Here is a 13,478-nt window from a genome sequence, read left to right as displayed (position 1 = left end):
CAGGTGAAATCTGTTACATTGAAAACAATGCAGAGTGGACCAGGATGTCCATTCAAGCAATACTTGGAGGTACCAGACCTTAAAAATTGTAATTTGGCAATGACAACAAATAAAATCAAATGTTATTGGTCACATACGCATATTTAGCAGATGGTGAAGTAAGCGTCCATGCTGAATATTGTTCTGATATTTTTAACTAGTTCAGTTCCAATAAAAATGTGTCAATGTTGACATCCTTACAAAATAATTCATAAAAATTTAACTTTTTGTACTGCGGGTGTAGTGAAATGACAACAACCTTGACAATAACAGCACAAACAGATCTTGGAACACCAAGCTAAACTCTAGCCAGGATATAACAAATTAGTCTTACCAAAGGTACGTCCAGCGATGGTGCACTTCTTGAAGGCCATGATGTTTTGCGTGAGGGTACCGGTCTTGTCTGAGAAGATGTATTCGATCTGACCCAGTTGCTCGTTGAGAGTGGTGGTGCGGGCCTTGGCTGGGGTGTCTTTCTCCTGGTAGTACATCTGAAGGTCCCAGTTGATGAACTTAGACTGGCCCAAACGAATCACCTCCACACTGGAGAGGAAATTGGAAATATATTTCACCTTTATTTAAATACGGAAAGACCCTAGATTAGAAACCTATTTTGGAAGTGGGGACCTGAAATACTCTCATTATGACTCAATTCAGTATTCTATTATTATTATTATTCCCTCAGGTACACAGGTACATGGGTGTTAGGATACTAGGAACTAGGAAATAATACGACAGTTCAGATGATACTAGGAGATAATATGACAGTTCTGAGTCTTTGACTAAATAAAGCCCTCTAAAAGCAGGTGGTAGACGGTACAAAAGAGCTTGGTCGTGTGCAATAGGTAGAAACAGAATAAAAACAGGGAAGTTCTACACAAACTTTCCCATAAAAACACAGATTTGCTACGATGTTCCCTACTGAACACAACCCTTGCCTGTGTTTGAGAGTGACTCGCACAGGGAAATATAATTATTAGAACGGGTACCCCATTCAAGTCAAATGAGTCTGTGATTCTATTTCTATACTCACCTGACGTAGAGGGAGATGGGAACCATGGTGTTGAGCACGATGATGTACCCCCAGAAGCTGAGGAATCCTCTGTAAGAAGCAGTCTGGTCCTTACCGTCATTCAGATACCAGGCCTTTCTGCCTACCTGCCTCGTACCAGAAGGTGTTTCCGATGGCCAGGCCAGCACACAACAGGACCAGGATTACAAAGATCTGGAGAGGAGAAGGAATTGAAATCAGGTTTTCAATAGTTTCCATACTTTTCTTACACTGCATCTCTATTTCCACAAGCATTCATCTCATCTCAAGCATGTATTTGTATTTTATTATGGATCCCCATTAGTTCCTGCCAAGGCAGCAGCTACTCTTCCTTGGGTTTATTATGGATCTCCCATAGTCTGTTCTGGACTTGGGGACTGTGAAGAGACCTCTGGTGGCATGTCTTGTGTCCGAGCTGTAGTTAGTAGTTCAAAACAGACACCTCGGTGCATTCAACATGTCAAACGTTCTTACAAAAACAAGTAGTAATGAAGTCGATCTCTCCTCCACTTTGATCCATGAGAGAATGACATTATCAATGTTAGCTCTACGTGTTCTGGGCCAGTTGTAATTTTCCAAAGTCCCTCTTTGTGGCACCTGACCACACAACTGGGGAGTAGTCCAGGTGCGACAAAACTAGGGCCTGTAGGACCTGCCGTGTTGAGATTGTCGTTAAGGCAGAGCAGCCGCCTCCACTGCGTCGCAGTGTTGCAGCCTGGGGTTCGATCCTAGGCTGTGTCACAACCGGCCGTGACCAGGAGTCCCATACGGCGGCGCACAATTGGCCCAGTGTCGTCCGGGTGAGGAGAGAGTTTGGCCGGGGGGGGGTCATTGTGCTCTAGCGACTCCTTGTGGTGGGTCAGGCGCCTGCAGGCTGACTGCGGTTGTCAGGTGAACGGTGTTTCCTCCGACACATTGGTGCAGCTGGCTTCCGGCTTAAGCGAGCGGGTATTTAGAAGTGTGGCTTGACGGGTCATGTTTCAGCATGACTCGTCTTTTCGCCTCACCTGAGCCCGTTGGGGAGTTGCAGTGATGAGACAAGATCATAAAATCACGAAATTGGGTCCAAAAGGGTGTTAAAACATTTTTTTTATAAAAAAAAATTTAAAAAGGAAGATCTCTCCCCATCTTAGCTACTGTTGCTTTTGGGGAGAACAGGCTTGTGGTAATGACTGGAGCGGAATCAGTGGAATGGTATCAAATACATCAAACACATGGTTTCCAGGTGTTTGATGCCATTCCATTTGCTCCGTTCCAGCCATTATTATGAGCTGTTCTCCCCTCACCGCCACCGGTTTTGACAGTTTACAATCCAGGGTTACTCCAAGTAGTTTAGTCTCCTCAACTACCTCAATTTCCACATTATTCATTACAAGACTTAGTTTGATGTTTAGTGAATGATTTACTCCAAATAAAATGCTTACAGTTTTAGAAAATATTTAGGACTAATTGATTTCTTGCCACACACTCTGAAAAAACTGACTGCAGCTCATTGTTAAGTGTTAGAGTGATTGCTGTGGTAGCTGACGTGTATTGTGTTGAGTCGTCCACATGCATAGATACACAGGCTTTACTCAGAGCCAGTGGCAGGTCATTAGACAGCTGCCCTGGGGAATTCCTGATTCTACCTGGACCCTCTGTGTTAGACAGGTAACTCTTCATAATATAGCAGGCGCTGTAAAGTCATAACATATACGTTTCTTCCAGCAGCAGACTATGATAATGTCAAAAGCCGCACTGAAGTCTTAACAAAACAGCCCCCACAATCTTTTTATTATCAATTTCTCTCAGCCAATCATCAGTCATTTGTGTAAGTGCATGTTGAATGCCCTTCCCTATAAGCGTGCTGAAAGTATTAACTTATTTACTGTAAAATAGCATTGTATCTGCATTGTCAAAAGTTTACTAAGGGTTGGTAACAGGCTAACTGGTTGGCTATTTGTGCAAGTAAAGGGTGTTTTGCTATTCTTGGGTAGTGGAATGCCTTTTGCTTCCCTCCAGTCCTGAGGGAATACACTTCCTGTAGGCTTAGATTAAAGAGATGGCAAATAGGAGTGGCAATATTATCTGCCATCATCCTCAGTAATTTTCCATCCAAGTTGTCAGACCCAGGTGACTTGTCATTGTTGATAGACAACAACAAAAAATGTCAATGCTTGTCTTTCATAAATTGGTCAGTTATACTTGGATGTGTAGCGTTAGCGTTTGTTGCTGGCATGTCATGCTTAAGTTGGCTAATCTTGTCAATGAAACAAATTAAGCAGTTGGCAATATCAGTGGCTTTTGTGATGAATGAGCCATCTGATTCAATGAATGATGGAGCTGAGTTTGCCTTTTTTCCTCAAAATGTAATTTAAGGTGCTCTAAAGTTTTTTTTTTACTATCATTCATTATATAATTTCTCTTTGTTTCATAGTATAGTTTCTTATTTTTGTTCTCAGTCATTTTCTTAATGCTTATTAGTAACTGGAGTAAGACATTTCATGAATGTGTCAAGTACAGCGTCTGGTTGCTCCCGATTACACACACAAAGACTAGCAAATATAGTTTACATCAACATAGGAATCACTACAAAACCTCTTGTAAAACCTCTTAGTATCAACATAATGTGTGAAATGCTTGATAATGTATGTGATAGCAACAGAGGTATATTTTCTGGGTGACCTAAATATTGACTGGTTTTCATCAAGCTGCCCACTCAAGAAAAAGCTTCAAACTGTAACCAGTGCCTGCAACCTGGTTCAGGTTATCAGTCAACCTACCAGGGGATTTACAAACAGCACAGGAATTAAATCAACATGTATTGATCACATCTTTACTAATGCTAAAGAAATCTGCTGTAAAGCAGTATCCAAATCCATCGGATGTAATGATCACATTATGGTAGCCGTACAATGAATTTGAGAAGTATTCAGACCCCTTCTCTTTTCTCATGTTACAGCCTAATTCTAAATAGATTAAATAAAACAAATTCCTCAATCTACACAAAATACCCCATAATGACAAAATGGAAATATTGGCACATTTATTTAAAATTAAAATCCAAAATATCTTATTTACATAGGTATTCAGACCTTTTGCTTTGAGACAAACTTTTTTAGTTCAGGTGCATCCTGTTTACATTGATCATCCTTGACATGTTTCTACAACTTGATTGGAGTCCACCTGTGGTAAATTCAATTGAAAAAGGCACACACCTGTCTATATAGGTTCCCAAAGGTGGACTCCTGGAAACCAAGCCATGAGGTTGAAGGAATTGTCTGTAGAGCTCCGAGACAGGATTGCGTCAAGGCACAGATCTGGGGAAGGGTACCAAAAAATGTATGCAGCATTGAAGGTCCCCAAGAACACAGTAGCTTCCATCATTATTAAATGGAAGAAGATTGGAAACACCAAGACTCTTCCTAGAGCTGGCCGCCCAGCCAAACTGAGCAATCGGGAGAGAAGGGCATTGGGCAGTGAGGTGACCAAGAACCCGAAGGTCACTACCAGAGCTCCAGCAGGGACTGAGAGACTAGTCAGGATTGAGGGGAAGATGAATGGAGCAAAGTACAGAGAGATCCTTGATGAAGTCCTGAGCGCTCTGGAGCAGGTTCTCAGACTGGGGAGAAGGTTCACCTTCCAACAGAACAACGACCCTAAACACACAGCCAAGACAACGCAGGTGTGGCTTCGGGGACAAGTCTCTGAATGTCCTTGGATGGCCCAGCCAGAGCCCGATCGAACATCTCTGGAGAGACCTGAAAATAACTGTGCATCGACGACGCTCCCCATCCAACCCGACAGAGTTTGAGAGGATCTGCAGAGAAGAATTGGAGAAACTCCACAGTATTTGACATTTGAAATCTAAGCTTTACTGCATATTCTGTAGATGTTATAACCAGGTATTGCTACCACTATATCAAAAGGTATTGCGTAAGTGACTTTGAGATAGGGGCGGCAGGGTAGCCTAGTGGTCAGAGCGTTGGACTAGTAACCGAAAGGTTGCAAGTTCAAATCCCCAAGCTGACAAGGTACAAATCTGTTGTTCTGCCCCTGAACAGGCAGTTATCCCACTGTTCCTAGGCCGTCATTGAAAATAAGACTTTGTTTTTAACTGACTTGCCGAGTTAAATAAAGGTTCAATAAATAAATAAAAAACACTATGACTTCCAAAACTCCTGGGACAATGTACATTTTCTGCAGCACTACGACAAACTCAGCAACACCATAATAGGGATCATCTGAGCAGGACTTGGGTCATTGATAAGTCATTGTCTCAACGCAGCCTTATAATCTGTAGATAGAGTCCAGGAGCCGAGATGATTTGGACGGACTCTGTCATTCCTGTAGACCATCTTTTGTTTTCCAGAAGGTGTCAAAGTTAATTATAAAAAGTTATGCCAACAGAGCTACAGTACTATTTTTGCCATATGTGCAATGCAAGTAGCCTGCATTGGTACCGGGCCTGAAGTAGGCCCGGTACCTACTTCAGGCCCTACACCCAAACAAGGGCACTGCGTTCATCCACCTCTGGCCTGCTCGCCTCCCTACCTCTGAGGAAGCACAGTTCCCGCTCAGCCCAGTCAAAACTGTTCGCTGCTCTGGCACCCCAATGGTGGAACAAGCTCCCTCACGACGCCAGGACAGCGGAGTCAATCACCACCTTCCGGAGACACCTGAAACCCCACCTCTTTAAGGAATACCTGGGATAGGATAAAGTAATCCTTCTAACCCCCCCTTAAAAGATTTAGATGCACTATTGTAAAGTGGTTGTTCCACTGGATATTATAAGGTGAATGCACCAATTTGTAAGTCGCTCTGGATAAGAGCGTCTGCTAAATGACTTAAATGTAAATGTAAGTAATCAGCTGCTATTTGGAATCTTTCAGAGCTAGGAATCAGTTCTTTAAAATCTATTTTCATCAGTTCCAAGCTAGCCCTCACAATGTCATTTGACCCCACATGGACTACGACAGCGTTAGCCCCAGGCATCCATCGTAGAATGGTAGGAAGCAGTATTAATGTTCTGTACTCGTACTCCAGGACAGCACAGGAGTTTTGCCCCAGGAACCGAGATGTTTCTCACCATAGAGCTGTTTGTGTTCAGTCCGGGCTTCCCATCGCCAAGGAGGCCCCCCATTACCAGATGCCGCTGCTTTCGACTTACACGGCAAGTGACATAACTCCATGGCTGGTTGATAGGATCAAGAACAACAACATCCACCAAGTCATCCAGAAGCAGCATACGGACTCCATTCTCCTGGGAAGAGGGAGACACCTTCGGGGAGAGATCCCTGCCGAAGCACCGGCCAGTTGGCTGTGGAGAGCCAACGCGCCAACACTTCCACCAGGCCAGAGTGGCGTCCAGCTACTGGAGTAGATGAGAAAGAAAAAGTAGGCGGGGGCGTGGATTCCCCCCCCCCAGGGAGCTGGAGGAGGATTCCCCCCCAGGAGCTGGAGGAGGATTCCCCCCCAGGGAGCTGGAGGAGGATTCCCCCCCAGGGAGCTGGAGGAGGATTCCCCCCCAGGGAGCTGGAGGAGGATTCCCCCCCAGGGAGCTGGAGGAGGATTCCCCCCCAGGGAGCTGGAGGAGGATTCCCCCCCAGGGAGCTGGAGGAGGATTCCCCCCCAGGGAGCTGGAGGAGGATTCCCCCCCAGGGAGCTGGAGGAGGATTCCCCCCCAGGGAGCTGGAGGATAGAGGTCGACCGATTTTTTTTAGTGCCGATACCGATTATTGGAGGACCAAAAAAAGCCGATACTGATTAATCGGACAATTTATTTATTTAATTTGTAATAATGACAATTACAACAATACTGAATGAACACTATTTTAATTAATATAATACATCAATAAAATCAATTTAGCCTCAAGTAAATTATGAAACATGTTCAATTTGGTTTAAATAATGCAAAAACAGTGTTGGAGAAGAAAGTAAAAGTGCAATATGTGCCATGTTAGAAAGCTAACGTTTAAGTTCCTTGCTCAGAACATGAGAACATATGAAACTGGTGGTTCCTTTTAACATGAGTCTTCAATATTCCCAGGTAAGAAGTTTTAGGTTGTAGTTATTATAGGAATTATAGGACTATTTCTCTCTATACCATTTGTATTTCATATACCTTTGACTATTGGATGTTCTTATAGGCACTTTAGTATTGCCAGTGTAACAGTATAGCTTCCGTCCCTCTCCTCGCCCCTACCTGGGCTCGAACCAGGGACACATCGACAACAGCCACCCTCGAAGCATCGTTACCCATCGCAGCAAGGGGAACAATTACTTCAAGGTCTCAGAGCGAGTGACGTCACCGATTGAAACGCTATTAGCGCGCACCCCGCTAACTAGCTTGCCATTTCACATCGGTTACAGCAGCCTAATCTCGGGAGTTGATAGGCTTGAAGCACAGCGAAGAGCTGCTGGCAAACGCATGAAAGTTCTGTTTGAATGAATGCTTACGAGCCTGCTGCTGCCTACCACCGCTCAGACTGCTCTATCAAATCATAGACTTAATTATAACATAATAACACACAGAAATAGGAGCCTTAGGTCATTAATATGGTCAAATACGGAAACTATCATTTCGAAAACAAAACATTTATTCTTTCAATGAAATACGGAACCGTTCCGTATTTTATCTAACGGGTGGCATCCCTAAGTCTAAATACTGCTGTTATATTGCACAACCTTCAATGTTATGTCATAATTAAGTACAATTCTGGCAAATTAATTACGGTCTTTGTTAGGAATAAATGGTCTTCATACAGTTCGCAACGAGCCAGGCGGCCCAAACTGCTGCATATACCCTGACTGCTTGCACGGAACGCAAGAGAAGTGACACAATTGCCCTAGTTAAAATAGATTCATGTTAGCAGGCAATATGAACTAAATATGCAGGTTTAAAAATATATACTTGTGTATTGATTTTAAAGAAAGACATTGATATTTATGGTTAGGTACACATTGGTGCAACGATACTGCTTTTTTCGCGAATGCGCTTGTTAAATCATCACCCGTTTGGCGAAGTAGACAGTGATTCGATGAGAAATTAACAGGCACCGCATTGATTATATGCAACGCAGGACAAGCTAGATAAACTAGTAATATCAACCATGTGTAGTTAACTAGTGATTATGTTTGTTTTTTATGAGGTAAGTTTAATGCTTCTTGCTGCACTCGCGTAACAGGTAGTCAGCCTGCCACGCAGTCTCCTCGTGGAGTGCAATGTCATCGGCCATAATCGGTGTCCAAAAATGGCAATTACCAATTGTTATGAAAACTTGAAATCGGCCCTAATTAAATCGGCCATTCCGATTAATCGGTCGACCTCTACTTGAGGAGGATTCCCCCCGGGAGCTTTGGTAAATTCGCTACTTGTTTGCTAAGAGTAGCCACATTGGATACATTGAAAGGCTGGGCAGTCCACATTGTCCCGGAATAGAGCAAAAATAAACACAGCTCCTGCAGCGTTGAAAACGTTCAATAGCGACCTCCATTTGAGCCTGCCGGCCAGCTAGGCTAGCTGGTCTTCAGTGTCTTGGTTTTGGTATTTTATTAGGATCCCCAGTAGCTGTTGCGAAAGCAGCAGCTACTCTTCCTGGGGTCCACACAAAACATAATACAGAATGACATAATACAGAACATCAATAGACAAGAATATCTCAAAACAGAACTACATACATTCTTTTTTAAAGGCACATGTAGCCTACACACAAACTATCTAGGTCTCTCTCCTTACAGGGAATTCTGAACTAAGTGAACAAAAACAGCCCACCCAAGGGCAGAAACACTGTATGTGTCCTCCTTTAAAATCATCTCACAGCGGTGAGCACTAAAGCAGTGTCTTTGCACGTACTGTTGGTAGCAGCATAGGCTAACCATGGTAGCTACACAACGCAGTTCTAGCCAGGTCAGACGACAGGGGAAAAAGCAACAGGCAGCAGGGAATACAGCCAGAATTAGCATGGGACACCTTCGCAGTCCCGGCCAAAATGGAAAGCCCTGCTAGCTTTATACTGATAGCGCCCAGCTAGGTTGATAGCTAGCTCCAGCAAACAACTTTGGACGTTTTGGTCTGGCAGGATCCCAGGACAGATGGTAGCAGTCACAGCAACTGAGGATAACCGTGTCGCGTGTGCCAAAATCAAAAAGTATATCAACCAAACTTTGAGAGCAAACACTGTCACAACTTTACAAAAAACAATAAACCGAGGTCTCTTGTTCAACATGCGTCACACTCTGACGTAAATGGCTGTTATGAGACTCCATTTAATAAAGGGTGAAATATTTTGCGAGGTGTAGTGGATGACTGAAGGTAATACCACTTACAGTGTACACCATGTAGTTCATCAATTCATCGATTTTAGTCCTCTTGAATCTGGTCTTGCCCCCATTCCTCATGATTTTAGTGTCAGCGCCTACATCAAAACAGCGAACAAACATATGAGTAAGGGGTTTGCATGAGATTAAGTGTAAGACAGCACATTTACATGACCGCATGTCCATGTTGTTGGCATGTCTGTACATTGATCATGAAAGTGTGTGAGGTATTTACCTGAAAAGGATGTCTGTGGGTGTGTCAAATCATGTGTTATTCATTACATGCTTCGTAACCAACAAGTGTGGACTAACAGTGAAGTGAAGTGAAGTGAAGTGAGTGAGTGAGTGAATACCAGGTATTTACCTGCGAAGATGACCAGTCCGTGACACGCGTCAGTGTTTCTGATCCTGCATCCTCTCAGCATCATGTTGTCCAGATCCAGAGGGAATCGGTCCTTCCTCCAACGCATGGTCCCAGTGAACTTATCCAGACGGTTGTTAGGCTCCTCACACACTATCATGGCTGTATGAGGGAACAAGGGAACAGTGACCACACACTATCACGGCTGTATGAGGGAACAAGGGAACAGTGACCACACACTATCACGGCTGTATGAGGGAACAAGGGAACAGTGACCACACACTATCATGGCTGTATGGGGGAACAAGGGAACAGTGACCACACACTATCATGGCTGTATGGGGGAACAAGGGAACAGTGACCACACACTATCATGGCTGTATGAGGGAACAAGGGAACAGTGACCACACACTATCATGGCTGTATGGGGGAACAAGGGAACAGTGACCACACACTATCATGGCTGTATGGGGGAACAAGGGAACAGTGACCACACACTATCATGGCTGTATGAGGAAACAAAGGAACAGTGACCACACACTATCACGGCTGTATGAGGGAACAAGGGAACAGTGACCACACACTATCATGGCTGTATGAGGGAACAAGGGAACAGTGACCACACACTATCATGGCTGTATGGGGGAACAAGGGAACAGTGACCACACACTATCATGGCTGTATGGGGATTCCCTCTCCCACTCCCTCTCCAAAATACACACATTTTATATTACATTCTGGTAATTTGCAAATGCTCTTCTCCAGAGCGCATTCCTCTTAAGACCCACCACACATATCTAAATAAATGTACAGTATCTAACATCCATCTGTTAGTGAAGTCGGACAGTAAAGCAGTATGTTACCATCAAACTGGGCCAGCTGGTGCTCCCCCTGCAGTCTCTCGTCTGTCGCTCTCAGACCCATTTTAAACTTCAGGTTGGTTTCCCTGCAAAACAATAAAATGTATGTTGATATTTCAGTAGACTCATTAGGGGACAAATTCAGTATATATAAAAAAAAAGGGAAGATCTGTACATTGTACACCCGGACAATAACATGAGCTTTGATTGAATTAACTGAGCCATGCTGGGCTTCTGATAGTATTGTTTGACTAATGAGTTTTCAATCTAATCTACAGGCTGAAGGAGACTGTGATTATAACAAGTCTCAGCAAGCCCTTTTCATCTCACTTCGCCTCTAAATGTGTATGTTTACACAAAAGCATGTTCTGTCAATGTCATTTTATTATGTTATGTTATCAAGGGGTAGTTATTGACAAATGCAATATGAAATTAGAAATCACACATAAAAAAAAAAAAAGGTTTTAAGACATGGCCTGCATCCCAAATGGCACTGTATTCTCTATACAGGATAGTGCACTACGTTTGACCTCGGCCCCATAGGTCTCTGGTCAAAAGTAGTGCACTATATAGGGAATAGGGTTCTATAGGGCTCTGGTCAAAAGTAGTGCACTATATAGGGAATAGGGTTCTATAGGGCTCTGGTCAAAAGTAGTGCACTATATAGGGAATAGGGTTCTATAGGGCTCTGGTCTAAAGTAGTGCACTATATAGGGAATAGGGTTCTATAGTGCTCTGGTCTAAAGTAGTGCACTATATATGGAATAGGGTTCTATAGTGCTCTGGTCTAAAGTAGTGCACTACATAGGGAATAGGGAGCCATTTGGGACTGATTCCTTACCCATCGAGCTCGGCTGTTTCAACATAACAAAGACTGTTGGGGTTTGAACTGGACAACAACAGAATGTCAGCCTAAATGAAAAAAAAAGCAAATAACCAAATCAAAATATTGTAACTGAATTATAAAATGGCTGGTTGGGTTTTTAGTCAGAGAACAAATATATGACATTACCGGGATGTGATCATTTTTCTTCAAACGAACCACATCACCGACATGTATATTCATCCACTTCGACACTTGAAACCTGGTTTGGAATAAGTTTGTTACAGTCAGCTATTCAGATTCTTTATAAGTCATGTTGAAAATCTTGGTTTATTTATCTTGATGCATAGCACAGACAATACAACAACAAAAATCGATTTAAGATATTATAAAAAAGGTAAGCTGCTGCACCAAGGAGATCCACACCCACAGATAGAAACTTTAACAGTATTGTGTAATATATGTTCATAACAGACTTAGATATACAACTCTTCTTTGTATCTGTCCCATTATGGAGTCTGTGAGAGCACGGGGCAGTGCCATCGAGGACATCTCCATTTTGAAGTAGTCCATTTTTCTTCTTCTTCTACTACTACTTCTATGAGTTGGTAAACAAACTGAAAGGGTGCACACTGCCACCTAGAGTGTGTTGTTTGAACAGGTATAAAGCCAAGGATGGCGATTTACTGCCATCTGGAGTTATGGAATGTTTGCTCACAAGCATCATTTATTGGCTGATCCCTCCTGATGACCTGGATGTAACTGTGTGATCCTTCCTTAAAAAACACTGCAAGTCCCAGCCAGTTGACTACTTTAAAATGGTGTAAACCTTCAAATGGAGCTGCCCACGATAAAACTAGTTATATCGAAGGAGTGATTCTCTATGGTTCTTAGTCATTACCTGCCATCCAGGAGAACTTCACACTTCCTATTATTGATCTCGTTGTCCATCCTGTGGCGGGCCTGTTGGAGAGGAAAGGGAAAACACCAGGCAGGGGTTCAGCACTAGATTAAAAATGGACCACAATGTTCTCTTTCGTAAATGGAGTGCACTGCATATGCTATCAATGAAAAGGAGGCCTCTTTCTTGGTCCGTCTCTCATCTGTTGGACGACATGGTTGAATGAAGTTAACAGAGCCTGGGCGGCGGCAAATGTCCCGATTTTCCACTCTTTTCCTTGTATACTTAAAAATTCTCGCCAATCCTTTGGTTTTTAAATCCATGACGGGGAGTGTTAACAAATGCATACTTTGGGAGAAGGGTGGAGAATTGAGATGCAGCCAGCGAGGAGGAGGTTGGAGTCACTCACCAGATCGTCCACCAGGTCTTTGATGGCTGTGATTCCCAGCACCAGAACTAAAGGCACTAAGGTGGTGTACCAAGGCAACGTGGTGATCTCAGGAATAATCTGGTGAATAATAATAATAATAATGTGCATTAATATCACAATCTATTCCTTTATCCAACATGTTAGAAAGTTTAAAGGCAGCGTGTTAACTGCAGGAATAATCTGATCATAATGCTTCATATTTTATTGATCTGGGGGTTTCTGTTGACCAACAATGCTTCATTACTGCTCAGGCCAGGGTCCTGTATTATAACACTTTATGACTGCTCAGGCCAGGGTCCTGTATTATAACACTTTATGACTGCTCAGGCCAGGGTCCTGTATTATAACACTTTATGACTGCTCAGGCCAGGGTCCTGTATTATAACACTTTATGACTGCTCAGGCCAGGGTCCTGTATTATAACACTTTATGACTGCTCAGGCCAGGGTCCTGTATTATAACACTTTATGACTGCTCAGGCCAGGGTCCTGTATTATAACACTTTATGACTGCTCAGGCCAGGGTCCTGTATTATAACACTTTATGACTGCTCAGGCCAGGGTCCTGTATTATAACACTTTATTACTGCTCAGGCCAGGGTCCTGTATTATAACACTTTATTACTGCTCAGGCCAGGGTCCTGTATTATAACACTTTATTACTGCTCAGGCCAGGGTCCTGTATTATAACACTTTATTACTGCTCAGGCCAGGGT

The 13,478-nt window shown here is 43.3% G+C and overlaps 1 protein-coding gene across 1 annotated transcript in view; it reads right to left on the bottom strand.

Moving 5' to 3' along the window:
• The window catches only part of LOC106568528 (phospholipid-transporting ATPase IC-like), a 60,391-nt gene that overhangs the window by 18,409 nt on the left and 28,504 nt on the right, over positions 1-13,478 (bottom strand). The window contains 10 exon segments of the mRNA XM_082960588.1: positions 374-582; positions 1,073-1,206; positions 1,208-1,264; positions 9,398-9,486; positions 9,753-9,911; positions 10,613-10,695; positions 11,451-11,521; positions 11,622-11,694; positions 12,334-12,395; positions 12,743-12,841. Coding sequence (XP_082816714.1) covers positions 374-582; positions 1,073-1,206; positions 1,208-1,264; positions 9,398-9,486; positions 9,753-9,911; positions 10,613-10,695; positions 11,451-11,521; positions 11,622-11,694; positions 12,334-12,395; positions 12,743-12,841 — 1,036 coding nt within the window.

This window comes from Salmo salar, chromosome 13, assembly GCF_965601325.2.
Source record: "Salmo salar chromosome 13, fSalSal1, whole genome shotgun sequence".
Lineage (NCBI taxonomy): Eukaryota > Metazoa > Chordata > Actinopteri > Salmoniformes > Salmonidae > Salmo > Salmo salar.
The sequence above is the reverse complement of the archived record's forward strand: the minus strand, read 5'-3'. Positions and strand labels throughout refer to the sequence as shown.